This window comes from Fusarium verticillioides, chromosome 2, assembly GCF_000149555.1.
Source record: "Fusarium verticillioides 7600 chromosome 2, whole genome shotgun sequence".
NCBI classification, from domain to species: Eukaryota; Fungi; Ascomycota; class Sordariomycetes; order Hypocreales; family Nectriaceae; genus Fusarium; species Fusarium verticillioides.
This window is the reverse complement of record NC_031676.1, coordinates 4253076-4278271: the sequence shown is the minus strand read 5'-3', so window position 1 is coordinate 4278271 and position 25196 is coordinate 4253076. Positions and strand designations below refer to the sequence as shown.

At 47.5% G+C, this 25196-nt stretch overlaps 12 protein-coding genes across 12 annotated transcripts; 7 read left to right on the top strand and 5 right to left on the bottom strand.

Annotated features, from left to right (window-relative positions):
• Positions 1–31: 31 nt before the first annotated feature.
• FVEG_03586 (5-oxoprolinase (ATP-hydrolysing)) lies at positions 32–4240 on the bottom strand. The gene is made up of 2 exons (XM_018891194.1): positions 1033–4240; positions 32–985 (listed from the first exon to the last, which is right to left on the bottom strand). Exons 1-2 carry the CDS (start codon positions 4138–4140, stop codon positions 173–175), a joined length of 3921 nt encoding a protein of 1306 aa, XP_018747664.1. The 5' UTR covers positions 4141–4240; the 3' UTR covers positions 32–172.
• A 282-nt stretch (positions 4241–4522) lies between these two features.
• FVEG_03587 (hypothetical protein) lies at positions 4523–6925 on the top strand. Its single transcript, XM_018891195.1, has 5 exons — positions 4523–4560; positions 4616–4747; positions 4834–5518; positions 5578–5917; positions 5972–6925. Exons 1-5 carry the CDS (start codon positions 4526–4528, stop codon positions 6853–6855), a joined length of 2076 nt encoding a protein of 691 aa, XP_018747665.1. The 5' UTR covers positions 4523–4525; the 3' UTR covers positions 6856–6925.
• A 6-nt stretch (positions 6926–6931) lies between these two features.
• Positions 6932–7197, bottom strand: FVEG_15295 (hypothetical protein; the record flags this gene model as incomplete). The annotated part of the gene is made up of 3 exons (XM_018904419.1): positions 6932–6978; positions 7033–7068; positions 7125–7197. 3 exons carry the CDS (start codon positions 7195–7197, stop codon positions 6932–6934), a joined length of 156 nt encoding a protein of 51 aa, XP_018747666.1.
• Positions 7198–8024: 827 nt separating this feature from the next.
• On the bottom strand, positions 8025–9103 carry FVEG_03588 (hypothetical protein; the record flags this gene model as incomplete). The annotated part of the gene is made up of 5 exons (XM_018891196.1): positions 8025–8311; positions 8363–8447; positions 8511–8635; positions 8687–8794; positions 8848–9103. The coding sequence occupies 5 exons, from the start codon at positions 9101–9103 to the stop codon at positions 8025–8027; spliced, it is 861 nt and encodes a 286-aa protein (XP_018747667.1).
• Positions 9104–9832: 729 nt separating this feature from the next.
• FVEG_03589 (hypothetical protein) lies at positions 9833–10835 on the top strand (the record flags this gene model as incomplete). Its single annotated transcript, XM_018891197.1, has 3 exons — positions 9833–10074; positions 10137–10537; positions 10594–10835. 3 exons carry the CDS (start codon positions 9833–9835, stop codon positions 10833–10835), a joined length of 885 nt encoding a protein of 294 aa, XP_018747668.1.
• An 876-nt stretch (positions 10836–11711) lies between these two features.
• On the bottom strand, positions 11712–12847 carry FVEG_15296 (hypothetical protein; the record flags this gene model as incomplete). Its single annotated transcript, XM_018904420.1, has 2 exons — positions 11712–11819; positions 11864–12847. 2 exons carry the CDS (start codon positions 12845–12847, stop codon positions 11712–11714), a joined length of 1092 nt encoding a protein of 363 aa, XP_018747669.1.
• A 271-nt stretch (positions 12848–13118) lies between these two features.
• FVEG_03590 (hypothetical protein) lies at positions 13119–15199 on the bottom strand (the record flags this gene model as incomplete). Its single annotated transcript, XM_018891198.1, has 2 exons — positions 13119–13880; positions 13937–15199. 2 exons carry the CDS (start codon positions 15197–15199, stop codon positions 13119–13121), a joined length of 2025 nt encoding a protein of 674 aa, XP_018747670.1.
• Positions 15200–15527: 328 nt separating this feature from the next.
• FVEG_03591 (hypothetical protein) lies at positions 15528–16372 on the top strand (the record flags this gene model as incomplete). The annotated part of the gene is made up of 4 exons (XM_018891199.1): positions 15528–15798; positions 15851–16124; positions 16174–16204; positions 16256–16372. 4 exons carry the CDS (start codon positions 15528–15530, stop codon positions 16370–16372), a joined length of 693 nt encoding a protein of 230 aa, XP_018747671.1.
• A 1776-nt stretch (positions 16373–18148) lies between these two features.
• On the top strand, positions 18149–20070 carry FVEG_03592 (hypothetical protein). The gene is made up of 3 exons (XM_018891200.1): positions 18149–18638; positions 18686–19696; positions 19747–20070. Exons 1-3 carry the CDS (start codon positions 18408–18410, stop codon positions 19966–19968), a joined length of 1464 nt encoding a protein of 487 aa, XP_018747672.1. The 5' UTR covers positions 18149–18407; the 3' UTR covers positions 19969–20070.
• A 256-nt stretch (positions 20071–20326) lies between these two features.
• Positions 20327–21183, top strand: FVEG_03593 (hypothetical protein; the record flags this gene model as incomplete). The annotated part of the gene is made up of 2 exons (XM_018891201.1): positions 20327–20541; positions 20595–21183. 2 exons carry the CDS (start codon positions 20327–20329, stop codon positions 21181–21183), a joined length of 804 nt encoding a protein of 267 aa, XP_018747673.1.
• A 477-nt stretch (positions 21184–21660) lies between these two features.
• FVEG_03594 (hypothetical protein) lies at positions 21661–22953 on the top strand (the record flags this gene model as incomplete). The annotated part of the gene is made up of 1 exon (XM_018891202.1): positions 21661–22953. The coding sequence occupies one exon, from the start codon at positions 21661–21663 to the stop codon at positions 22951–22953; it is 1293 nt and encodes a 430-aa protein (XP_018747674.1).
• A 1157-nt stretch (positions 22954–24110) lies between these two features.
• FVEG_03595 (hypothetical protein) lies at positions 24111–25089 on the top strand (the record flags this gene model as incomplete). The annotated part of the gene is made up of 3 exons (XM_018891203.1): positions 24111–24538; positions 24589–24728; positions 24783–25089. 3 exons carry the CDS (start codon positions 24111–24113, stop codon positions 24857–24859), a joined length of 645 nt encoding a protein of 214 aa, XP_018747675.1. The 3' UTR covers positions 24860–25089.
• Between the last annotated feature and the right edge of the window lie 107 nt (positions 25090–25196).

Here is a 25196-nt window from a genome sequence, read left to right as displayed (position 1 = left end):
AGCATTGCAAAAGCATTTCACATCTTTATCTTAGGACTTGCAGGATCAATCCATTGGGAGATATGCGATAGGACTTGCCAATGTCAAGACCGTGATGCTACAAGTTCAACCAAAGGCAGCGATGAGTGTAACAAGGTAAACATGCAATTGCTAACTCCTTTTAAAGAACCACCTAGTTTCCAGTGGCAATACTATGCCTAACTCCCAAGCTACCATTCGTCAAAAGCGATCTTGAATCTCTATCCGGCACGGCAACCTCATCCTTCGTCTCCGAAGCCAGCCCATAACCTCCACCACCAGGAGTCAAAATGATAATCCTATCTCCCGCCGCAAAATGCGACGTCTTTCTCGGGCCAAGCGATACCTGTCTCATAGCTCCGGTAACAGGATCCTTCCTCACCCAGATATTATGTCCCCTCTGTCCCTCCTCACCACCCTCAAGACCATAAGGCGCCGTGACACGTCGATCCGTAAGAACAGATACCTGCAAAGGCATACGAAACTCCATCTCTCTCACACAACCATCACCACCCCTCCACTTCCCATCTCCACCACTACCACGTCTAATAGAGAACTCATGTAGAATAACAGGATATCTCTTCTCCAAGATCTCCGGATCCGTAATCCTCGTATTCGTCATGTGCGTATGAACAGCACTAGCACCATGCCAACCAAGCCCAGCACCTGCACCTCCACAGATGGTCTCGTAGTATCCAAAACCCTTGGTGACTTCGCCGGTGACGGGATCTGTGCCGCCGCAGCCGAAGCTGAGGTTGTTCATCGTTCCTTGGGATGCGGCTGCGGCATTGAAGGCACGCAGGACAAGGTCGGCGATCTTTTGGGACGTTTCGGTTGTGCAGCCGACGGTGGCGGCGGTGGGGGAGGGGGAGAGGATGGTGTTAGGGGGACAGATTACTTTGATGGGCTTGAGGCAGCCTTGGTTGAGGGGGATGTCGCCTTTGGAGATCATGGAGCGGAGGCAGTACTTTGGAGATGTTAGTGGAAGTCAATACTAGGAGGTTGTGGACTTACCATGATGACGGAGTAGGAGCATGTTGGTGGTGCATTAAGATTACCAGAGTGCTCAGGTCCAGTGCCTGTAAAGTCGAAAACAGCATCACCGGTATCTTTGTCGATGGTAACCTTTAGCTTGAATGGGATACCATCATCGTTATACTCTGTCGCTTCAAGAACACCACCCTCATGCTTCGCAGCAAATTGCTTAAGAAGATCGCGCACAGACTGGGCAGCGTTGTCCTGAATAGCATGCATGTACAGCTGAACAACAGGCCAAGTGAACTCCTTAATAAGAGCCCGGATCAACTCGATGCCCTTTTGGTTAGAAGCGACAGCAGCCTTGAGATCAGCGATGTTCTCGGTAAGAGTACGAGTACCACTGCAGCCGGGATATGAAGCAGGTTCGTCGTATAGGTGCTTGATCAAACCAGCTTCATCAAAGACACCCTCGTTAATCATCTTGAAGGACTCGATAGCGGCACCCTCCTGCCAGAGTTCGGTGGAGTTGGGAGGCATCGAGCCAGGAACGATACCGCCGATATCTGCGTGATGGCCACGGTTTGCGACGAAGAAGATGATCTCTTTGGGGTTCTCTTCATCGTCGAACACGGGTGTGATGGTGGTGATGTCGGGAAGATGAGTGCCCCCGGCTTGAGGATGGTTGCTGATGATGACATCGCCGGGCTTCAATTCACCGGCCTTGTATCGCTGAGCTTGGTATGCGATGGCTGTGCTCATTGAACCAAGATGACTGGGGACATGAGGGGCGTTGGCGACAAGACCTCCGTCAGCAGAGAAGATAGCGCATGAGTAATCCAACCTCTCCTTGATGTTGACAGAGATTGAGGTCTTCTCCATGGTATGGCCCATCTGCTCAGCGACAGTCATGAAGCGATGTCCGAAAACACTTAGTGTAACAGGATCAACAGTCTCAGTCGCAACATTCTGTTTCTCAGCCTTATCAACCTCAAGGATGACATGCTCTGGGAGAATGACACCCTTGCTGAGATGATCAACGACGATGGTCTGGGTCTTGTCGATGATCATCGCAGGCCCGGTGATGTGCACACCGGGAGACATGGACTTGAGCTCATAAACGGGAGTTTCGGTCCAGCCGTGATTCTCAAAGAAGATCTTTCGAGAGAAGATGGGTGTTGGGACGGGCGTGAGACCATCGGATTGGTATTTCTTGAGCTCTTCGAAGGGACTGGAGATGTTGAGAACGCGTGACTTGCCGACACTTCGAACTCGAACATCATCGATGAGGATATTGCGCGATTGAGAGAAGCCGAACTCTTGAGTATGTCTAGCAGTGAAAGCAACGCCTGCATCTCCTACGTTCTCTGATACAGGGATCATGAGGGAGGTATCGCTTCCTTGATAGCGCATGTTGAGGAAATACTCATGTTCAGTAGTCTTGGCGTCAAAGCCTTGAGACTCAAGACCCTGTGCACCCTTGGAAGAAAGGGACTCAAGACGGGCTTTGATCTCGGGAACGACTTCTTCTGAGAAGGTGATTGCAGAAGGTTCTTGGTTCTCGACAACGACATCAGCGAGAGCCATGCCGTAAGCGGACAGGATACTGGAGTAGCATGGGATGATGGCGCGCTTGATACCGAGATCTCGAGCGATAAAGACAGCGTGTTGTCCACCAGCACCACCGAAAGAACCTAGATTGTGGCTCGAAGCACCGTATCCACGACCTTCACTGAGTGTTCGAATAGGTCGAGTCATGGTAGCATTTGCGATGGCAAGAAAGCCTAGAGCTAGAGTCTCAGGTGTGAATGGCTCACCCCCCTCCTTCTCCCTGTTGACGATATCTGTGAGAGCAGCGAACTTCTCTCTCACAACATCGCGATCAAGTCGACGGGGGAAGAAGTCAGGAATGATACGTCCGAGGAGGAAGTTGGCGTCTGTGACGGTCAAGGGACCGCCTCTGCCGTAACATGCAGGACCAGGATTGGCGCCAGCGCTGCTAGGACCGACCTTCAGAAGTCCGTTCTCCCAGGACAGGATGGAGCCACCGCCTGCAGCGACTGTGTTGATGTCCAATTGAGGAGTCTGGATAGTCACTTCGGCCAGGGTGTTCTCAAAGATATGCTCTAAAGCACCAGAGTATCTAGCGACATCTGTACTGGTACCACCCATATCGAAGCCCAGCACAGGAGTTCCATCAGCATCGTCGTAGCATGTCCTCGATAGACCGACGACACCGCCGGCAGGACCACTGAGAACACCCCTCAAGCCGGTGAACTTGGACCAGCTTGTCAAACCACCGTCAGATTGGCAGATGAGGAGCTTGTTTGCACTCTCATCCTCCAACTGACCCTTGAAGTTCTTGCGGAAGCCATCTAGGTAGGCGAACGTCATGGGTGTAAGGTAGGCGTCTGCGACGGCCGATTGACTGCGCGGCACGTACTTGGCCATGGACTGTAGGACCGAAGAAGCGGAGACCTTGAAGCCCATTTCTTCAGCGAGCTTTGTTACTTGCAACTCGTGGTCGGGGTATGTGTATGAGTGCATGAGACCAATGGCAAGGTTCTTGAAGCCTTGAGCTTTAAGATCTTCGAGATCCGCGCGGACAGCATCAAGATCTGGTTTCTTCATGATCCTGACGACTTCTCCTGTTTGACCAACGACGAGCGCTGGATCTGAAGAAACGTCGATTGGACCATTTGATGGCGCTTCGCTTGCGCCCTCAATAGTGACTCGTTCATCAATCTCCACGACAGTTTCGTAGAGTTGCTTCAAACGACGGACTGACAGATCAAAAAGATCAGGTCTCGCCTGGTTTCCGATAAGAAGAACATCTCGGAACCCCTTTGTAGCAAGGAATGCTACGCGATCACCCTTTCTTTCGAGAAGGGCATTGGTAGCGACCGTAGTGCCCATGCGAATAGACTCAATCGGCGCAAGATCTAGTAATGAGCCCTTGGGTATTGTTGTGTCTAGGGCGATCTCTAAGATCTGACGAATGCATTCTGTGGGAGCATCGCCGTATTCATCAGGACACACTGAGAGGATCTTGAAGACTATGTGCTCTTGTCGACCGGGGACTTCGGCCCATGCATCTGTGAAGGTGCCACCACGGTCGATAGCGATGCGGATGCCTTGAGATGACATTGTGAGATTGAGGAATAGGGTTAGGGGGGGAATAGAGTGTGGATGAAGGGAGAGATATTGGGATGAGGATGATTTGATGGCATGATTAAGCTTGGACGGCTTGAAGCTGTATTATATTAAACAATCCGGGGTACATCTCTCCCACGCCCTCAATGTGTAAGTGGAGTGGATTCGCTATCATCGCCTCTAACAAAATCATTGGTCAGAATCTGCTTAATCATCGGCAACTCCAACAAAGCCGATCAATCTGACCGGCAACTTTGAACTTACCGACTCATCTCCACCATCTCATCCTCGGTATCACCAACGGCAAATACAGGCGATTACCCCAGACTCGGGGACCCGCAGAGTTTGAGATCATTCCATTACTCAACGATTTACAAGGATGAGCACACGACGACCGAGAAGGCTGCTTGCTGCGTGAGATGACCCTTGACGAAGTTGTGTTTGAGATTTGGTCTGATTGTGAAAGTAGTTGTCATCGATGTCATTCGCAGAAGATCAAGTGTTCGGGGGATAAGCCTTGTCAGTCTTGTAAGTCGACGGGCAGGGCGGGTGAGTGTGAGTTTCCTGCGAACAAGGAGCGGAAGATACCAATTGCTGAGAGGTAAATACTATTTAAATGTTCTCAAGCCATTCTGACATGTTCTTGGATCATATGAAGTTATCATAACATACTAACATCATGTTTAGTTACCTCAAGAAGCTCGAAGAAGATAGCAGACGGCTTCAGGCTATCACAACCCATAACCAAACTCCAGAAACCAACCCAACATTCACTCCCTTCGATGATCAAGAAACCCAGATCGATGCCCCTCCATCTCTGTCAAAAGAAGAAAGCAACCTATTCAACCCCCTCTTCGATCGACAACCCGAAAAGCCCATCCATGAGCGGTCCTCAGAACCAGGCTTTATCGGTGAAGCCTCATGCGCTGCCTTCAGCAACAGACTCCTATCATGCCTCGACGATACATATACCCCATCTACAGCTGGTCTGTCAAACTATCATCGAATGAACACCTATGGGAGACTGCCGGTAGATCAAGGACCGGAGTTTCCAGAACGGATGCACGTCAAGTTACTTCTTAACGTGGCTCGAAGATTCATAGGGAATTACCATCCGCTGTTTCTAAAAGTTACGTTCATGAAGGAGATTGATGCTGTTTATCGAAGGGAAGTAGTGCCGTCAACTTTATGGCTATGTAAATTTTATGCGCTTATGGCTTTGGGAGAGATATATACGCATAGGAGAGGAGTTGGTGATAATAATAGAGTGCCGGGGACGAACTACTATGTTAGGTCGGTCAACTTGTTGCAAGAGAATCAGGATCTGTACGAGGAACCTTCTTTGATGCAGGTTGAAGTTCTCACTCTACTAGTAAGCCCAATTCCTTACCACTGCTCCCCTAACGTCGACTAATGATATGTCACCAATAGGCCTGGGCATCAAACATACTAGGCCGCATACGAACAGCATACTGCTACAGCGGAATAGCCATGCGTCTTGCCCAAAGTCTCGGCATGCACAGATCTGCATCTCGACATACCACTCTCACGCCAGTTGAGCGAGAAAGTCGACGGCGAACATGGTGGGTGCTTTACTTCTTCGACCGCTTCTCAGCATCAAAGCTTGGCCAGCCCATCACCGTCCGAGACGATGATATTGATGTTGAGATGCCAAGCATGGATGGTCTGACAAAGGACGAGATGGCGGAGTTTCTTGATCCGCAGAATCTCATTACTAACATTAAACTTGCTAAGATCATTGGAAATATCTGTGAGTTGTTGCCCTTCTGACTTTATCTTCTGTTGTGTTGCTGATATGGCATAGTGACACATATTTATGGTATACCCAAAGCTACGAACGGTCTCTATATACATCAAGTTCACGGTATTTTGAAACAGCTTCGAGAATGGCATGACGAACTACAACCTGACATGCGCGTCAAAGAGCGTGGTACTCCTAGACCCGTCGCAAGTCTTCATCTTGCATACAATCAATGCATTATACAAACAACTCGCCCTGTCCTCCTCCATCTTTTTAAGACTCAGTTTCAGCTAGGCAGTAAAGTGAGAGAAGATGCATCACCAAGACAGAACGTCTCTTCTATCACTCTTGCTTTGGCAGAGAGCTGCGTCAACGCTGCACAAGCATCGAGCCGTATTGTGGAAGGCCTCTTCTTAGATGGTAGCATTGCGACCTTTGGATACTGGGATGCACATCACATATTCTCAGCAGCTATGATCCTCATCATGTCAGCAGTCATGAAACCCACAGCTGTCAACTCCGATCATCTAGAGACTTTACTAAGTGTCTTACGATCTCTAAAGAACGACGGAAACATCCCAGCAGTCGACTTTTGCGAGAGACTATCAGACATCCAAGCCCGCGTGTTGAACCTACGGGCTACAGGCCGATTAGATGGCATGAGCTTTGATAGGCCACCCCCAATTATACAAACACCCAGTTCTTTGCCAAAGGAAGTCCCGCAAGCTCAAGACCAGCCCTTCCAAACACCAATGAGTATGGACAATGGGTCTGGGGTATGTGAGTCTACAATCATTGGCTACGAAAACGTTGATATACTGGGGAATCCTCTCATAGGTAGTTTCTTGGACGGGAATCAAGTACAGTGGCTAGATGTTTTATTCACGGAGGATGGAACGTTACGGGAATTTGCTTCTGAGATTGAAGAGCCATTTCTATTCAGGTAGAACAAGTAGAAAACTACGCTGTGGGTACATTTGAAGTGCTCTTGATCATCATTCTTATAGAGATATGGAAAATCTATTAACAGTTTCTCTTGCGAGCACATCCATCGCCGTATCCTTCGTCACCTGTATATTGAGTTAGCGGGCGTCTTATGTCTCTAAAGTGTTATAAGCACTCACGCTTCTGTAGGCCAGCATTCTCGTGTCCCTCAGTACCTAGAACTCATATTAGCTAGGCTTGAGATATATGTCGGTTCTTTAGGGCATTGTACGTTTGGCCTCAATGTTGCTTTCCTCAATAGGGGCTGGGATGGCGGCACTCATGACTGATGCCACGAGGGTCATGGTGGATAAGATGGAAAAGAAACGCATGTTGAGATTTGAGTTGAGTATCGGGATAGAGCTAGAGCTTGGAAAATGGTTCCATAGATCTTAAGGCTCCTTGAGCCTATTTATGCTTCTCATGTTATGTGATTAGATCCGGCTGCTTTACGATTAAAAGGGCCTGACATACGGAACATGCTACGAAATTGAGAACACTGACCATGCACCAACGAAAGAATTTCATAAACCACTTACTGGGAAGTTTTCTCTGTAGATCTTGTGGAACAGAATACGAGTTAGCGATGGTGTAGTTGAATCTCAAGTCCTGAGGATGCATGAATTTGGGGGCGGGATCCGAATCCATGCTGGGCGTGTGCATGCAACAGCTGCGGGACAATCCATGTATATATCTCGGCAATCCGGCATCTATGACAGATAGTCATCTGACGTGTCCCTTTACCCAGTAACTGCCGATCACAAGGCTTGGACGGGGAGTTGATCTTACTTCTCTTGGAGTTTTAGAAGCACTCCTGTAAGCTTGCATGTAATGAAGGCCGATCTTCTCTTGGCATTTAACCGGCCAAGTGTAAGGGCTTCAGGAGAATTAGGTAAATTTAGATGAATTTTGAATGGTCCAGTAATTTAGGATACCCTTTGTGGAGTGTATGATCAGTTTAGTGTTGAGCGGCTCAGTGTTAAGACCGACTGCTAGAGTAAAGGAAGCCAATTCCACAGCTATCCCAAGAGAACGTCTATGCCAATTCGGGTGTAGTACAGCTAATTTCAGCTTCCAACTAACTAATGGCCCAAACCAGTGACATCTTTCAGGAGTTATTGAACCTGATAGACTATTCACTTGTCGAAGCGTTGCTATGTCCCAGAAACTCCCCAATCAAGTCTCCATGGCCATCAGGATATGCCGGCCCTAAGGTTGGATGGTTTAGATATCCAGGCTCCATTAGGTTCGCGATCCTCCGACTGGTAGCCCAGCTCTCCAATCTATCCCAATTAACGCACCGGTGAGGCGATGTGAAGTTTGCAGTTGGAATACGACCATCCTGCCGCCATTTCATTGTCAGGAGCTGCATATCACCTTGACACATGATGCTCTGTCGGAGCATATCTAAGCAATGATCTATATACTACATTAGTGAGAGAATAAGGCAAAGATAGTAAGTAAACTCACGGTTATGATATTCGTTCGCCCTCTTTTGTTCTTCTGTGATGTTGAGAAAGTAGTGATCTGGATACATGTAATGATGGAGTCGTTTCTAAGCATGATTTAGTATCAGATAGAATTCTTTGGCCTAGATTACTTGGGAATACAAACATACAATGCAGTGAAGATTGTGGTAGACATTAAGTGTTGCAAAATAACCTCCATCTTGCAGCTCGATGGCCTGCTCTTTTCTGCCAGGTATATGACTCATTTCATCTTCTGTGATGCGAATGTTGGAGTCTCATAGTATGTCAGCCTATAAGAAGGTCAATGGGAGGAGAAAGATATTACTCTTGAGCATTTTCTTCCAAGCTTCATCCAGATCAGATGATGGCTTGCCAACATAGACCGAGTGTTTATGCTGGAAGACCTGCGCCTGTGGTCCAGGACTGAAGGGGACTATCAAGACCACGTGTGAGATAAAAAGTAGAAGGTTTGAGCTGAGGACTTACTATATGCCACCTCTCTTTCACGAGATGTCCAAAGAGGAACTACAATGAGTAGAAACAATATGGTATAGGCGGCGAAAATACCTGTGTGTATGAGAATGGCTAGCCACGGAAATAGTTTTGAAGAAGCAGCCTTTCTAGGTAATTCTAGAAAAGGATGCTTTTCAGTTTGTGAATCAAAGTTCGAATCAGAGAATGAAGACCCATCTGCTTCTTCTGATAGCAAAGCGTCTTGCTCCATCTCTTTGTTGAATGTCATGATGCTGTAGGCCGAGAGGAAGACGTAGATGCAGAACCAAGAGAAACTTTGAGGACATCTCAGAAAAGGACTTCGTAGAAGATCCGAGTGCAGAGATCCTGTGTCAGTAACTGCTGTGCCATACGGAAAGCCCCCAACCTTCGAGTGGGAAGTGGATCCTGGCTTGTTTTGACTCACCCCCCTCTAGCCTATTTGTCGATCACTGCAATCAGAGGAAGGAGATTCGATAATAAAAGTGTTGAGAAGATGCAGGATTCTAGCTATGTGATACGGTAGCTCAAGCTGACTGACCTACTCCGCAGTTGGTAGACAGTGCCACTTCCAGTGTCATGTCAGGACATGAGATTTCAGTAAGCGTAGGTTCTTGGTCCTCCAACGACTTTTAGACGCAAGCCCACGCTTTTACATACTTATTGAATATTTTCCCTCTATAGACCATCTTCAGCGCCATGAAATTATTCTATGAAAAGGTTCAACAAGTCATGCCTCGAAATTGGAGGTATCAGCCACTGGGAAATCACGAGCGAGAGTAAATTTCACAGATAATTTTAAATATCTTAGCCAACTTGCTAACCTGAGTACAGAGATATCGAAAATGAGAGTAGTACCAGGCACAACTCGTGTCTCATCAGCATCTGCCTCGCCGCAGTCATATTCTTGGGAATCATCATTTTTTGGGGAATCTCATTGACGGCAGCCCCGAAAAGCTGTATACATCCGACGAGACGAATGGAGTGGAGGGAACTGAACATCACACAGAAGCAAGACTACATCAGCGCTGTCGTCTGTCTGACCGAGAGGAAATCGCGCTTTGAGCCAGGGAGTAGTCGCTATGATGACTTTGCATACATGCATGTCTTCGAAGGCACTGTCACTCACTACGCTGCTTCATTCCTACCCTGGCATCGATACTTTATCCACACATACGAAAAGGCACTGATAGAGGAATGTGGTTTCAAGGGATCTTTACCGTAAGTCTGACATATCTCTCTTCAGCCTGGTACGTGCAGATCAACTAACCTCTTTGATAAAGGTACTGGGACTGGGCATTAGACGCTCATGACCTAGCCGCCTCTCCGATATTTGATCCTATAGATGGATTCGGCGGTAATGGTGTAAGCGGAAGCTCTTTATCCGGGATATTTGGGGGCCATTGTGTCACAGAAGGTCCCTTTGCGAATGCAACCCGCCATTGGCAGTCAAAGTCCAATGGGCATGGATTCGACATCTTGAAGAATCCTCATTGTCTCAGCCGAGGTTTCCAAGGGGGTGAGAAAAAGGCCCAGTTGGAGGGTCGAGTCACGATTGACGCTATCAATAGCGTGCTGGGCCTCCAATCATACGAAAAGTTTGTTGATGCGTTGGAAGTTCAAGCTCACAACTCGATACCTCAGTTTGTGAGGGGGGACTTTTACGGACTGACCGCACCGAATGGTAAGACCTCTCTTCCATTTATCCATACAGTAGCTATTCTGACACTCTTGTTGTAGATCCCGTGTTCTATCTACATCACGCCCAGGTGGATCGATTATGGTGGCTGTGGCAGCAGCAGGATATTCAAGGCAAGACCAAGACCTATCAAGGTCCTAAGCAGAATACCAGGGTACATGCCAACGAGTCCTTGTCGGGATCCAGTTTGGACGATATTATCTCGCTGGGTAACCTGTCAGAGCCAGTTCGGGTATATGAGGTAATGGCAACGGAGTCGGAGGTTCTTTGTTACCGCTATTGAACATGTGTAGATCGTAGATAATGTGATAATCGACTTAGATTACGTGCTCACAAAGTCTCGGATAAACCCTTAGGTGTAAGCCACTGGACGTGTGAGCATTACGAGGAGTCTGGTTCTCCGCATATGCAATGAACACTCAGAGATCGGCAGAGTTAACAGGGGATGTAAAACATGCATACAGTGACGTTTAAATGGCCCAAAGCGGACAACAACCGCAAAGCCTGTATAGCACCAGCGCGAGATAATACTCGTAGCGGTAAGCGAAGATAGCCATTCACCCACAGCTTTCAAAAAGTCTTGGGGGCTGAATTATGTAACTCAAGCCGGTGATGATCACCTTGCTTTGCGCCTTTTTATGTTACCCGATAACAGATCACGGATCAAGCGGCAACTATATGCCCTGTGGTAGCTACTTCGAATGATGATGTTGTACTGGTAAGCTGCATGTCAGCGCCGGTAGAGGCTTCTGACAGGGGACTTTTGACGGCAGCATCAGCCAAAGCTTGAGGGTGTCACAATACGCCTATGAGAGAATGGGCACCGGAACATGTAGGCTATTCGAAAATTCTCGATTTTTTCTAGTCCAGAAAAAATGGCTCTATGGTACGAACAACCAAGACAGAACAGGGCTTATCCACCGCTCTCCAAAATACGTCTGCAATCCACACAACCATAGGGGCCAGCACTGCGAGGGCTAGTAGCAGCCCGGACTGATATTGCCACGCAGTCGAACTCCCGGTCAAACTCTGGAATGCAGGAACCATAGAATACCCAAAGAGATGCAAAACAGGACCATGCACTAGATATAATGTAAATGATATCTTTGCGAAGTAGCGTAGTGGACGTGATGTGAAAGGTTTTTGGAGCAATCTGTCTCTACTCAAAGACCAGCAGATCAGAGTTGCACCATATGATTGCCAATAAATGTATCGATCTGTGAGCGATGATAGCAATATGTAGCCGGGTGTAGAGAATCCCGCATTTCTTGCTCGAGGGTATGAGCTCAAGTATAGTCCGAGCAGAAATACAAATTTCTGGACAAGTCCCGACCAAGCTGAAGGCTGTAATGGAGGTTGATTCATGGCAGACTCACCGCCGTCGGCCGTTAGAGCTCCTCCATCATGGTGTCTCTGAAGACTCCTCTCGGCGAGGAAGACCCCCGCGAAGAACAGATACATCTCCCATCTTCCCTGCTGAAGCGAATACAGACATAAGAAGGCGAGTGCTGTACCTCGAACCCAGATGCGGGCTCTCGCCCAAGCAAGAAGTGTGAGATAGACAATCATGGAGGCGCGAAACTGTATCGGAATCGTCCATAGATGACTGTCGTATTCAGACATTGGCGACTTCCAACTCCACGGATGGGTCAGGTCAACTACCACGAAACGCATCCAGTCCCCGATCTGCGCCCATAATGATCCCAGTCGCTCTGGATGCCTGGGTACCCAGCCCGGCATATATTGATATGGAGCCGAGTAAAATCCAGCATTCACTGCAAGAGCCACGATGAATGTTGAAACCAAAGGTGGTAAAAACAGTCGAAATGGCCGCCGTAGCACGGAAGACATGGTATACAGTCCAAGAGCGTTGTGGTCTTTCTTGTGAATGAGCTTTAGTGGCTTGTAGGCGAGCACAAACCCCGAGACGATGAAGAAGATAGGTACTGTAGGTCCAGCATAAAGAAGTCTGATAATGGGGAGCTTGATAAAAGACATGTTGCCGTTTTGGCCAAAACCAGTGTCGAGACCTTCTTCCCAGGGCAAGAGAAAGTGACGAAGGAAAACCAGAAAAGAGAAGAGCCCACGCAGTCCATCGAGATACAGCGTTGGAGAAGACGACGGCGGCGCCTGGATGTTATCTATGGAGGCTTGACCTTCAGCTATGAAGCTTGGCAGAAGGAAAATGCCGATGTTTCGAGCGTGGCTGATGAGATGACTTAGCCTGTCGTGGCCTCTGGGAGACTTCATGGCTGGTTTAGGCTCTGGTTCGCCGAGTAAAATACCACTGGTCATGATTCAAGATTTTGTGTATAGAACCTGGACAATACGCTGTTGAAGGAGTAATTTACTTGGAATTTAAAAGGTGGCAGTGGCATGTGGGGAAGTCTAGTATATAAGCTGGGGGCTGATACTCTTATTGATTCGTGGGCGTGATTGGGGTCTGTCTGGTGAAGGTACTAAGCAATGCCCCCCCAAAACCTCTATCTAGGTTATTCTTGCAATTCTTCCTTTTAGGGGGACAATTAATGGTTGTAAATCGTGTATCAGCTTGTCTCAGCCTTGACTACTCTGTATCATGGCAGAGTTCATCTAAAATAGTCTTACTACAGGGCTCCCGCCCCAAGAAGTCCTTCAGAATATCAATCTCGGGACGACTTGATCCTGGCTCCAGCACTTGATATCTATAATTTCTCCCCATCTCGGAATTCAGAGGGTCTACTGCAAATTTAGACCTGAAAAGATCTGCCGCAATGACCATGGATAGTGGATAAGAAAAATAGCTACCATCATTTTTGCGAAACATATGCGCAAACCTCGCCTGTCCAGCTCCCCAATGTTGTGGATCTGGGCCAAAGCTATGCGTGAGAATTTCTCTTTTTGTTCTGTTCCATATCTCAGTTGTATCCATCTCAAGCGCTGCTTTATGAGACGGAGGTGTATGAATCGCCAGGTCAAAGACAGCTGGCTGCACTTGAGCCAGGATGCTGTTGGCTCTATTTGCGTTTCGTGTTCGTGCAACACTTTCTGTTAGTTCTCGGGAGAGAGCTTCTTGGCTCTTATGATGACGACCAAGTCGAATTAACACGTCTGGGAGCCATATCCAGTTCTCAAGCATGATACTTGGTATTTCAATGAAGTCTCTTGAGTGAGGAATGGCATACTTGGTTCTGGCAACAATGTTATGAATAGCGTGCCCAAGCTCATGAAACATGGTCTTTACTTCGCTGTGCTGGAGTAGTGCCGGACGAGATTGCGACGGGTGAGCGAAGCTACACACTAGTGCTGATGCCGGGTAGTGTTTCTCACCGGTTGATTCAGCGAAACCCTGAATTGGCAGTCAGTTTGATATATACAGATCACCAAGCTTGCAAGTAAACCTACTGGTTGAATCAGAACATGATGTGCCCCACGATATTTACCCTCTCTGTCAAAGAGATCTACGTATAAGTGCCCCAAGAACTCGCCTCCCTCACTTGGGGTGTCCCATGCTTCATATGCCACGACACTCTCGTGCCATACTGAAGTCACGATAGGCTGGAATTCGATGCCGAAGAGCTCTTTAAACACATCAAGCATCCCTTGAAGAGTGCGATTGACCTCAAAGTACTCAGCAAGAGGCTCATGATCCACAAAGAAATTCCTCTGGGTTTGCTTATGGAGATAATACGCCCTATCCCAAAAATATAATTCACTGACAGGCTCTTTACAGTCCCTTTGCTTCAGCTGAATCAATCTATCAGTCTCGGCCTTAGCAAGGGGCTTTAACCTTCTGTGGAGATCACTCAACTGAGCCTCAACATAGTCAACGCTTGGAGCCATCTTGTCCACGATCTTGAGAGCCGCATGATGTTCATACCTCAAGAGACGGGCAACCTCATCACGCAAGGCGACTAGAGAAGCTAGGCGGGTTACATTATCGGGGAGTCGGTTCTGGTCAGCAACTGCGAACCGGCGACGAGTGTCGCTGCTGACTGCGTGACGCATCACGGCCGTGACATGAGTATTTCGGAACGTCACTTGTACTTGAGTTCCCTCCTGGGGCATGGATGCAAGCATAGTCTCTGGAACACCCGCCAAATCTGCACGGTCAAACCAGATACCACCCTCGTCTTCCGTGAAGGCAGTTTGTGCGGCAGATCGCACCCGATCAATCTCATCCAGAGTGGCCTGGAGCTCCTCCCGCTCTTTGTGGCTTCGTAAAAACGACCCAGAACGTAGATACTCGCCGTGCATGCGAGCAAGCAAATGCCGATCTTGTCCATCCAAGTTCCCATCCGGCGCCGTCTTTTCTCTTTCGTATATCGCTCCCACTAGGGATGCAATATCATGCCGCATTAGGATCTTAACCTGAGCTGCGGCGCCACGTGTTTCTGCTCGACGGGCGGCATCACGGAGTTCCCTGTCGGGCGATAACTGTCCGAGGAGCGTCGTCAGGATTCGCAGGCGACATGCGGCGCGGTTGGTGTCATCCACGATGGGGCGGATAATATTGTTGAAGGTTGCAGTCGAGGGTGTGAATTTAGCGGCGAGATCGTCATGCAGAGCTGAGGTAGAGGTAAGGATGTTTTCGGTCTCGGCTAGTACCCCATCAGGAGTAAGACTTGCAAAAGATGGAGGGGCAGGGACTTTTGGTTCGGAAGTCATTATGAAATCTCGAGAATATCCGCTGTTGAGTATACTTCAAGTTGCCGTTCTTGCCGAGGGTCTTTATAATCCTGTCGTGGGGGCCAAAGGGTTCTTATGCATGTTGGCAGGATGATCACACAATATGGACCCTTGAAAGCTGATGACCAATTGGATAATCCTTTGGACGCTTCTCGTATACACCAAGCTTTCGGGGATGCATCTCTCCCCGAGGTCGATTTCCTCCCGAATACTATCTGAAAACCGAAGAGACAGTTATCCTATCACCTCTGCACAGAGTACCTAATGAACAATCCGATATTTACTTCCGCTTGAACGAGTTCCATTGATGCATCACTCAACACGGCCATCATATAGGGGCTATGACCCTGTTCAAACCAAAGAGACAGGTTCACTTGACGAAGAAGGCTCTTCAGATTCAGAAATTACTGAACCTAGGTCGAAAGAGCACCGAAGATGGAACCTTTCATACTTCATGGTTTACATACTACCGTGGACACTCACAGTGATATTCGCGATTTGGACAGCCTTTCTCGCTGCCAAAGTACATGCTCAATCTCACTTTGGAACGTATGAAACGAACTTTAGGACCGACTTCTGTAAGAAAGCCTTAACGTGATCTCAGTGAAGATACTGACCTTGTCTCATCAGCTTTACCAATACAAGTCCCACTGGAGGAAGTTCAGTTTCGCGGCAGTCCACACTTCTACCACAATGGTACACCATGGATGAAAGATCCAGATGAAATAGCACCATGGCCAGAAAATGTGCGATACGTTGGTGAACCAAGCCATGAGATCGATGAGAACTGGCAGAGGCTGATTGGCAAACGCTACTTCTCAATTTCGGAAGAGGAGGCTAGAAGAGCCTGGGGAAATAAACGGCATGAGTTTGTCGATCAGAACATGGGAGGCTATACAGCTGGGTATGAACTACCCCCGAGATTCGATTGTTACTAAACTCATGGTTGCTAGGTTCGACATGTTTCATACGTTGCACTGCATTGTAAGCCTCTGAGCCCGAGGTCGGTCATCAGAATCAGCACTGATGAAACAGAACGAGCTTCGCAAGGCGTTGCGTCCCGAGTACTACCCCCCAAAGTCTCATACGCTTCATGGAGCGCTTCACAACGGCAAGTATCTCAATATGCGACACATCTCCCTTAGTGACTAATAACTAACTTTCGTATAAGAACATTGTATTGAAATACTTCGCCAAACAGTTCAATGCTATGGAAGTACAACTCTGATACCCACACGGTTCATGGAGGGCCTTGAGCATAATTATATCGACTCAGATCAACGCCATGTATGCCGTTCGTTTACGGCCATCCGGGGTTTCACGGACTCTAGGATGCCAGGCGGGGATAGGTATGTCCCTAGGGACCAGTCTTTGCTGGATGAAGGGAAGCATAAAATCGCTAAAGCATGGGGCGAGATAAATGGGGATAGCGAGAAAGGGGGCGCTTCGTGAGCAGTTGTGGCTTAAGCACAAGGGAGTCCGAATCAATGTGCGAGGTACTCATTTCGTTGTCCACAATACTCATCTCCTACTGCACTATAGGATAATCAGGTAGCCGTTCACTAAACCAGTAACAGCTTAGACAAATCTTTTGTTTCGGGCGAGGAGATTAGCCTTGGGCTTCCAAGATAGCTGCTCGACCCTGGCATAGATCAGTGAGTGATATGCTTAGCTTTCCCCACGGCAAGACACAAATTGCCGTACCGAGGGGATTGTCGCTGCATGTAAAAGGAGAGAATGGCTTTGCTAGTTGACACGCCGAATTTCACTCGAGGCTTCATTTGCCGATAGCCCCGGTGGCTCATCATCAGCTCTTACCGCAAGGTCTGCTGTGATACCGTGTTGTTAACTGGCATGTCTCTCCCAGTCCTGCAGTTGAAATCTACGATAATAATGTAGCATCATGTGACAGCAGAGGGTAGATGTCAAGAACTCAGTTCTAATCCATCATCTTTCTAGTCCGGTGTGGACCTAAATGACGGACTTGCCACTTCGTGGAGGATTTCATCACTGCTCTTGTACCAACACAGTCCTGCTGCTAAGAGGGTTCGAGTCCAAGTTTTGTCTGTTGGTCCGATCGAAAGGACAATGGTATTTATACCCAGTCTTGGACCCTGCAAGTCACTCCACCAGAAGTTACTTTTAAAATTTAAAAAGGTTCGTGTATAGCTTTCATTGATTTGTGTTACTGATGGCTCTCCAATGCTTATAATGGTGGAGAATATGACGCCTCAAACTGTAGCTAACAACGTTTGACACAGATATGTTTGTTCTTTATTGCTAGAGACAGTATGGTGGCTCAGCTTTGACCAAAAGCGTGGCTGATTGACAAATTAGAGAGAATTAAAGTGCTGTGCACACAGAAGAGAAACTCTATAATCTTGAAGTTTCTTACCCGGAAAGATACTTGACTTGTTGCTGAGAGCCGTGGCGGAAAGCCTATCTTTCAACTCTCAACTTGGGGTATCCGGCAACGTTTCGGAGACCAGTACAACGACATAACATCTGATATCAGATAAAAAAAATGGAGTCTTTGTACTTGAATGCAAACAAAAATCTGCAGAGGGTCTTGTAGTCGCCTGATATCTTATCTTGGGGTGATAGCGTAGCCTAGACGTCGATCACTAACGTTCCATTATTGTTCCATGCATTTACTGTGGAACCACTGAAGATAACATGATAAGATAAGTGGTGCCTCAGAGATAAACATATTGAGGTGAGCTTGCAATGCGTGAGTCTCATCAATCAATTAACAATATCGCACTAACAGCGATGAACAGAGCAACTGTGAATCAATACCGTAGCACAAGGTAATTTCTCAGCAGCCGAGCTGAACAAAAATGACGTTCCATGGCATCTAGTCTAGTTCTAGAAGCAGCCCGGCAAGTCAAAAGTTGCCGGTTCCCTGAATCATGTCCCAATCGGCAAACCCCTCACTCCCGACACCATCTCCACCAAGACAGGCAGGTCAACCAGTCGATCCCAGCCCCAAATCCCTGCCGTGATGATTCTGGGGTTGCAGCACAAAGATAGTTCCTGTTACCAAATACAAATCCCTCTGCAAGATCCGGGGTAAACCTCCGTGCGGAGATAAGAGACTCCTCCTCGTTCTTAAATTGAACTGGGTCCCGTCACTCAACTTTTCTCCATCATCATCTTCATTAGAGGAAATACGAGATTCGCCACTATGACTTCAAAGCCGGATATCCTTCCTGACAAGGAGATTGAGGAGCAGCGCAATGCTCAAGATGAGATATATATCGATCCTGTTGCTGAGAAGGCGCTTTTGAGAAAGCTTGATATGTGGATTGTTCCGCCTGTGATGCTGCTCTACCTCCTCAGTTTTTTGGATCGTGTGAATATTGGTAATGCGCGACTCTATGGTATGGAAGAGGATCTGGGTTTGGTGGGCGATCAGGTGAGTATCCGCTGATTAAAACTTGACGACTATACTGACAGATGCAGTATCAACTTGCGGTCTCGGTTTTGTTCGTCACGTACATCGCTTCTGAGCTTCCATCAAACCTCGTCATCAAGAAATTCAAACCGTCACGATGGATCGCCTTCATCACCACAGCCTGGGGTATCGTCGCCACACTCACCGGTATCGTACAGGACTTCAAAGGCCTGGTCGCATGCCGCGTTATTCTTGGTGCTCTTGAGGGCGGTCTCTTTCCCGGTCTTACGATCTATCTCACCATGTTCTACACCAAGCGCGAATACGCCCTTCGAATCGGCTATCTCTTCGTCAGTGCCGCTATCGCAGGTTCACTCGGTGGCCTTCTTGCTTACGGCATCGGCCATATGGATGGCGTAGCTGGACTAAAGGGTTGGCGATGGATAATCATCATCGAAGGAATTCCAACATTTGTCCTTGGAATCGCTGTTTGGTTTTGGCTCGCCGATGACCCGGATTCAGCTCATTACCTAACCATCAACGAACGCGAACTCATCGATGCTCGTATGCGACGACAAATCGGTCATACCAAGTCGTCGGATCAGATGCACAAGGCCGATGTCTACGCTGGTCTCAAAGATTGGAAGATTTGGCTATTCTGCATTGGTCAATTCGGAGGGGATACTATCCTCTATGGCTACAGTACCTTCTTGCCAACGATTATTCGAGGGTTGGGAGACTGGAACACAGCTCAGGTTCAGGCTCTCACGATCCCTTGCTACGCTATGGGTGCTATCACCTATCTTGTGGTGGCGTGGTTCTCTGATCGAACTCAACGACGAGCCGTCTTTACAGTTATCCTTGGTCTTGTCTGCGCCATTGGATATGCTCTTCTAGTTAGCCCAGCTCCATCTGGAGTCCGCTACTTTGGTTGCTTCCTTGCTGCGATGGGACTCTATGTCATCGTCGGTTTACCTCTTGCTTGGCTTCCTAGCAATAACCCACGCTATGGAAAGCGTACTGTCGCCACTGGTCTGCAACTCACCATCGGCAACTCTGCTGGAATCCCAGCTCCCTTTGTAAGTACAGCCTACTTTTTACAAAGATCCTCAAGCTAACACGAACTCAGTTGTACAAAACCCACGAAGGCCCTCGTTTTGTCAAGGGTCACGCCGTCTCTATGGCTTTGGTCGCCATGTCTTCGCTAATCTACATGGCATTCTGGGCTTGGTTCCGTCGTCAGAATAAGAGAAAGGTTGAGGGCAAAGAGGATTATAGAATCCAGGGACTGACTGAGGAGGAAGCTGAGGAGCTTGGAGAGCATAACCCGAGGTTCCACTACACTTACTGAGATATCTATTGTCAAGTCTAAATGCTAAACACCTTATATCTGTTTCAATCTTGCATTTTGTCTATCTTTAGACTTCAAGAGTTCATACAGACGTCTTCACCTTCAATTGGTCTGATACTGGGCGGCACTGATTATTTGTCTTGCGTGCCTATGTCGGAGCTATCAGTGTTGGCAGATGACATATGACATCCATGCCAGCCACCCTGCCAATCTAAATTGGCTCCCCATGACTTTCCCCTGACAATCAATTAAACCTCCATTCCAAACTGACAGATCCTCTATCTCACAGCACCTCGGCTAATTGACCTATCGCTCTTAGTCTCTATCACAGGCATTACAGCTCTATACTTTTTTCATCATGCCTCCCATCCGAACTGAGAAGAGCAACTCGGCCGCTAATGCCCCAGCTCCCGGCACTGACGCGCCAAAGAAAAGGCTGCTGAAGCCCGTCGTCAAAGGCGTCAAAGAGGCCCATTTCCAAAGCAGCGTAACTGACTGGGACGGAAAATACCATAAACTCATTGGAACATCAACCAGGATGATTCACTTTGGCTATAAATTCGTCTTGACTGAGTAAGCCAGTTTGTCCAGGTCAAGGTGAGAACATGCTAACGTCGCATCAACAGCGACCATATCGACGACATCTTGGTCTTGCCACGTCAAGTTCGTGAAAAGATCTGGCAATTCATCTTCAATTTCAGTGACGTCAGCTACACCGCCAAAAACGGTGCCCGAGACCTCACCAACGAAGCCGTCATTCGTCTAGCCAAAGGCCTGCCCAACCTCAGAACCGTCAGTCTCCCCAGCGCAAACAAAGTTGGCGACGCGGGTTTCCTCAGCCTGATCTCCAACTGCCGAGACCTCAGACTCCTCGAGATCACCCCGTCCAGCACCAACTCATACGGCTTAACCAAGACCACTGCGAAAGCCTTGGATGAGTTTTGTGAACATCCAGAGTGGGCTCCTGGTCTCAAGCAGATCATCATCACCAATGACGAGCAGAACAAGGATTTCATGAAGTCGATGCGTGCGCTTAGCAAGCAGAGGGAGAAGTTGGTGGTCACGCTGCTTGATCGCAGTGAGGAGAAGAAATGGGGAGACTTTGAGATAACTACGATCCCGGAGCACTTTATGAAGGGTCGCAAGTGCTCACCAGAAAAAAACCCCAGTGGGATTGCTCAGCGCTACGGTCAGGATCACTCAATTCAAGTCTGAAAGATTTATATGGTAGCCAAGTTGGATATGCTTGGTCGTCGCTGTTGGAGGAGTGAGATGAGGTTTATGTTGAATAATTTATGTGATTACGATATTTGGCAAATGCAAGTAAAATAAAAGCGGACACAATTCTGAGCTGCATTGATCCCTATACTCCAAAAAGGTCAGGAAGCGCAACTTACTGAATAATAATGGCGATGATTTATTGCTGTTGAAGCCAGGCACAACAGCACAAATGAGGGGTCGCTTTGATCCTTTTCCTCACTGGTGCTCTTAGCGAAAACTTCACCAATTAAATCCATGACAAAAAGCCATAGTTTAACTGCTAGGGCTGGTCGTTTTCAGCTGCGGCTGAGTGAGGCAGATTCTGCCGAGATGGAGAGACCAAGGGAAGAATAAGAACTCAAATCTTGGCTGTAAGTGGTATAGCAACGTCGTTTCTCTTTACTTCTCTCTCTGAGAGATCATATTCGCAACATGAAGATGGGCACGTTCGAGCGCGGGCAACGATATACCGGGTTGACAAAACAGTGTCAGTCGTACTATGGGGAACATAGCATGCATGCTATAGCCTGCGAGGCGAGAGCAAAAGAACTATTCAGAGCAATCGTAACAATTGCCACTGCTCAGGGTAAAACATGGGATCAGGTTCTCGGTCTATCTGGCGACTTCAACAACATGATCTTCGATGGAGGTTTCGAATACCACGGCCCCAAGAGTATCGGCAAGTCTCTATCGTTCACGCAGTGGTTCTTTCTGGCGTCGCTCATTGGACTCGGTCATGAACTTGCTGGCGCATCAAAACTCTTCTACTACGTCGGTAGCACACTTGGTATCACAGCTGATGGTCATCCCCTCAATGTTCGAATGCCCGTCGCTTCACTATTTCGTCTTGACAGAGATCGTCGCTCATCTCAGGCAATTCCATGGGCTCGTATGAGCCAGTTCCTACGAGGCAATGGAAATTGCAATGTTCCCATCATTGGACTTGAGCTATCGTGTGGTGAATTGCCTTACGAAGACTCTACGGACACAATTCACAAGCTCGCGGCGATGCGACTGGACGCATGTGCACACTCGATTATGATAAAAGCGATTTTTGACACGGTCTCTAACCTTACAAGCAAGGCGAACAAATATGTCGAGGGTCGTTCGACTAAGAAGTCTTTTGATATAGACAAGGAGTTCATCACGGCCGTTGAGTCCTTGATCAAGACGTTCGACAGCGTTGCCAATCAAGCGTTGGAGTGGGCGGGAGATTATGATAGGATCTACCAAAAGAAATATATGAGCGATGAACCCGATCTTACGAATCATGCTTTCGAACTGCGGAAAGCAGCGCCTTCAAACATCATTAGACTCGACGTCTCATACCAATTCGCCGTGGATTCTCTCCATGCTGAGACCGCGGCTTATGATGGTATTCGCTTTGGAGGCTTTGGTCGCAGCAAGAAGTCAATCTTTCTAGACGACGAAGAAGTTATCACGGATGCGTCATGGAGCACGGGAGTTTTAGCTCACAATGTTACCAAGAAAGTCATATTCAACTTGGTCATCAACACGACAGAAAGAAAGCTAGGGCCTTTTGGTACTGGGGGTGATGAGATTAAAGAAACTGGAGAGAAGCAAACCTTTCAAGTTCCCGAGAAGATGAAAGTGTATGGTCTTGTTGACGCGGCTGGGAAATACATCGAGCATCGAGGGGACGTTGTCATGGAGAGTGGGAGGTTCATCTCGGAGCTTAAGTTCATTGTTGGCCCTGCAGAATAGCATCGTGTCCATCAGAACGAGGGTTGAGGGATAAATTCATGATGACTCTTATCGAAATCAACCGGACAGATTGGTGAGAATCCACAAACGGAATATGCGATTCACACTAGGCTGGATTAATATTCGACTTCCAGAAGTCAAAATGGCCCAGAAGTACACGCCAATATCTGTGTTGCTTTGCTCAGAGTAGACGAAATCATCTGTCTAATGTTCCGTCCAAGATGCTGGCCCTCGTGTTGAAGTTCAAGACCTTCAAAGGGGCCTTAGGATAGGCTTTTTCGCTTATAGCTGGGCATTTTTTTTGTTGCAGGAAAAGTGGTAGAAACTTATTGTTTGACTGTAAAGAAGAAGAAAATGAAAGGTTGAAGTTAAGTCAAGTTAGATCGGGAGAGAGGGCTTCCTTTTATAGATGAGACTTAGTCAGGCACTGATTCACTGCCCGGAGAGATGTTACTTTATTGAGTGGTCTACCTAGAGCGAAGGTTTGGAAGGAACTCGCTATTGCTTTTATCACTGTGGGTATAGAAACTTATTTTATTACAGCAGGTACACTAATATAAGTTTTCAGTACAGAGACAGACTTATTATCAACGCCTACTATACTTCGGCTGTTATTATCACAAAGGTAAATAGGTCGTCCGAGTCAAATACTCAGAGTGGAAGCGTGAGCGATGCAGAGGATTAACCATGGATGACTGCGGCCTATGAGGTTAAGCTTTAGGCTGCGAATACAGGCGATGAATGAGGAGATCATTTCTTTCTTCTTCCTGATATGATGATAACTAATAAATATTGTTGCAAACAGCACAAGGAAGAGACAGATAGGTAGTTACAGAAAGGGATGCAATTGGATATAGTTATATTAGTCTTCCTGATCTGTTGTGTCTTCTAAAATAGCCTTTTGCTTAGCCAGATTTTTAAATATTGGCTTTTGTGACTCGACGTGTACTTGCATATTTGTCCCAGAGATGAGTGGTGTTATCTCCAGTTAATATCGGACGTAGCAACTCGATTTGGAAGTTCTCGAGCGTCAGCCTCGGTATACCTCAATCTGCCTTAGTGGGCTTTCTAGCGTGTCGTGGAATTTTCCCATAAGACTGCTCCATATCTGAGAAACTAATATCTTACACCTTCAGATATCATCATCTAAAGCAAAGATGGCGCGACCAACTTCTGATTCGAAGTCTAAGCCATCCACATATTTGTTCTTTTACAATACCATCTCAGCCATCCTTCGAACAGCGCTCTTGCTCAGAACGACATATCTGTGGTTAACCCAAGGCAATTTGGCTGTGTGGGACGAACTCAACATCATAGCGCGATGGACTGAGACTTTTACTGTCATGGAAATTATCCATGCTGTCACTGGTCTTGTCCGAGCAGCTCCCGCTACGACAGCGCTACAAGTCGCTGGTCGAAACACTATTGTCTGGGCTATTACGCGAAACTATCCGGAAGTTGGCTATAGGGAGACTGCGTATAGTCTTATGCTCATGGCTTGGAATGCGGCGGATGCAATCCGATACTTTTACTTTACTCTTCAGACGGGGACGGGATCTGTGCCAGCTGGTTTGACATGGTTGAGGTGAGAAGCTTGACAAGTGTTCCGCAAGAAAGAAAACTGATTCATGACAGATACAACATGTTCCTTGTTCTTTACCCCATTGGTATTCTCTCAGAGATGAAGCTTGTGTACGAAGTCATCCAGCCATCCCAAGCTCGGAACCCAGCGTATCAGTATCTGCTTTGGTTTGGATTAGCCATCTACGTTCCAGGTACGTGAGCCCTGGCAACCCGTATATTGACTATATAATGACATCATATCATAGCATTTTATATCCTCTTTGGGCATATGCTCTCTCAGAGGGCCAAGCTGAACCGCACCAACCTCAAGAAACAGATCTGATATTGGGCCAATAAGTCTCGACTGAAAACTGAATCAAAAGGTGTGGATCCTGTTTCTTAGAGCTTGCGAATTTTATGCAATCTTGCTATCGGATTCTGCCAGTATTAGACTAGCCTGTCATGGATGGCGGTTAAACTGGTTATAGCTTCAAATGTGTTGGTTCTGCGAAATCTAAGCGCGCGGTAACAACGAACCAATTAGACACTACATATCCATGCATAGAAAAGGGGGGTTTCAAAATGAAACTCGCAGTCTCAAAATCTATCTGCGAGATCATTCTTTTGTAGTTATACAGCCAAGAAATCAACTCCACAAACCAAGGTTACAGCCTCAACTT

What these genes read in the sequence shown, in the direction of transcription:
- FVEG_03586 (XM_018891194.1), bottom strand. Translation starts at nt 4,140, where the DNA reads ATGTCATCTCAAGGCATCCGCATCGCTATCGACCGTGGTGGCACCTTC. An exon ending in GCTCCTACTCCGTCATCATG is followed by an intron (nt 986 to 1,032) that starts GTAAGTCCACAA and finishes ACATCTCCAAAG; the next exon opens with TACTGCCTCCGCTCCATGAT.
- FVEG_03587 (XM_018891195.1), top strand. Translation starts at nt 4,526, where the DNA reads ATGAGCACACGACGACCGAGAAGGCTGCTTGCTGC. An exon ending in TTGAAGTTCTCACTCTACTA is followed by an intron (nt 5,519 to 5,577) that starts GTAAGCCCAATT and finishes TGTCACCAATAG; the next exon opens with GCCTGGGCATCAAACATACT. An exon ending in TAAGATCATTGGAAATATCT is followed by an intron (nt 5,918 to 5,971) that starts GTGAGTTGTTGC and finishes GATATGGCATAG; the next exon opens with TGACACATATTTATGGTATA.
- FVEG_03592 (XM_018891200.1), top strand. Translation starts at nt 18,408, where the DNA reads ATGACTTCAAAGCCGGATATCCTTCCTGACAAGGAGATTGAGGAGCAG. An exon ending in TGGGTTTGGTGGGCGATCAG is followed by an intron (nt 18,639 to 18,685) that starts GTGAGTATCCGC and finishes TGACAGATGCAG; the next exon opens with TATCAACTTGCGGTCTCGGT. An exon ending in CTGGAATCCCAGCTCCCTTT is followed by an intron (nt 19,697 to 19,746) that starts GTAAGTACAGCC and finishes ACACGAACTCAG; the next exon opens with TTGTACAAAACCCACGAAGG.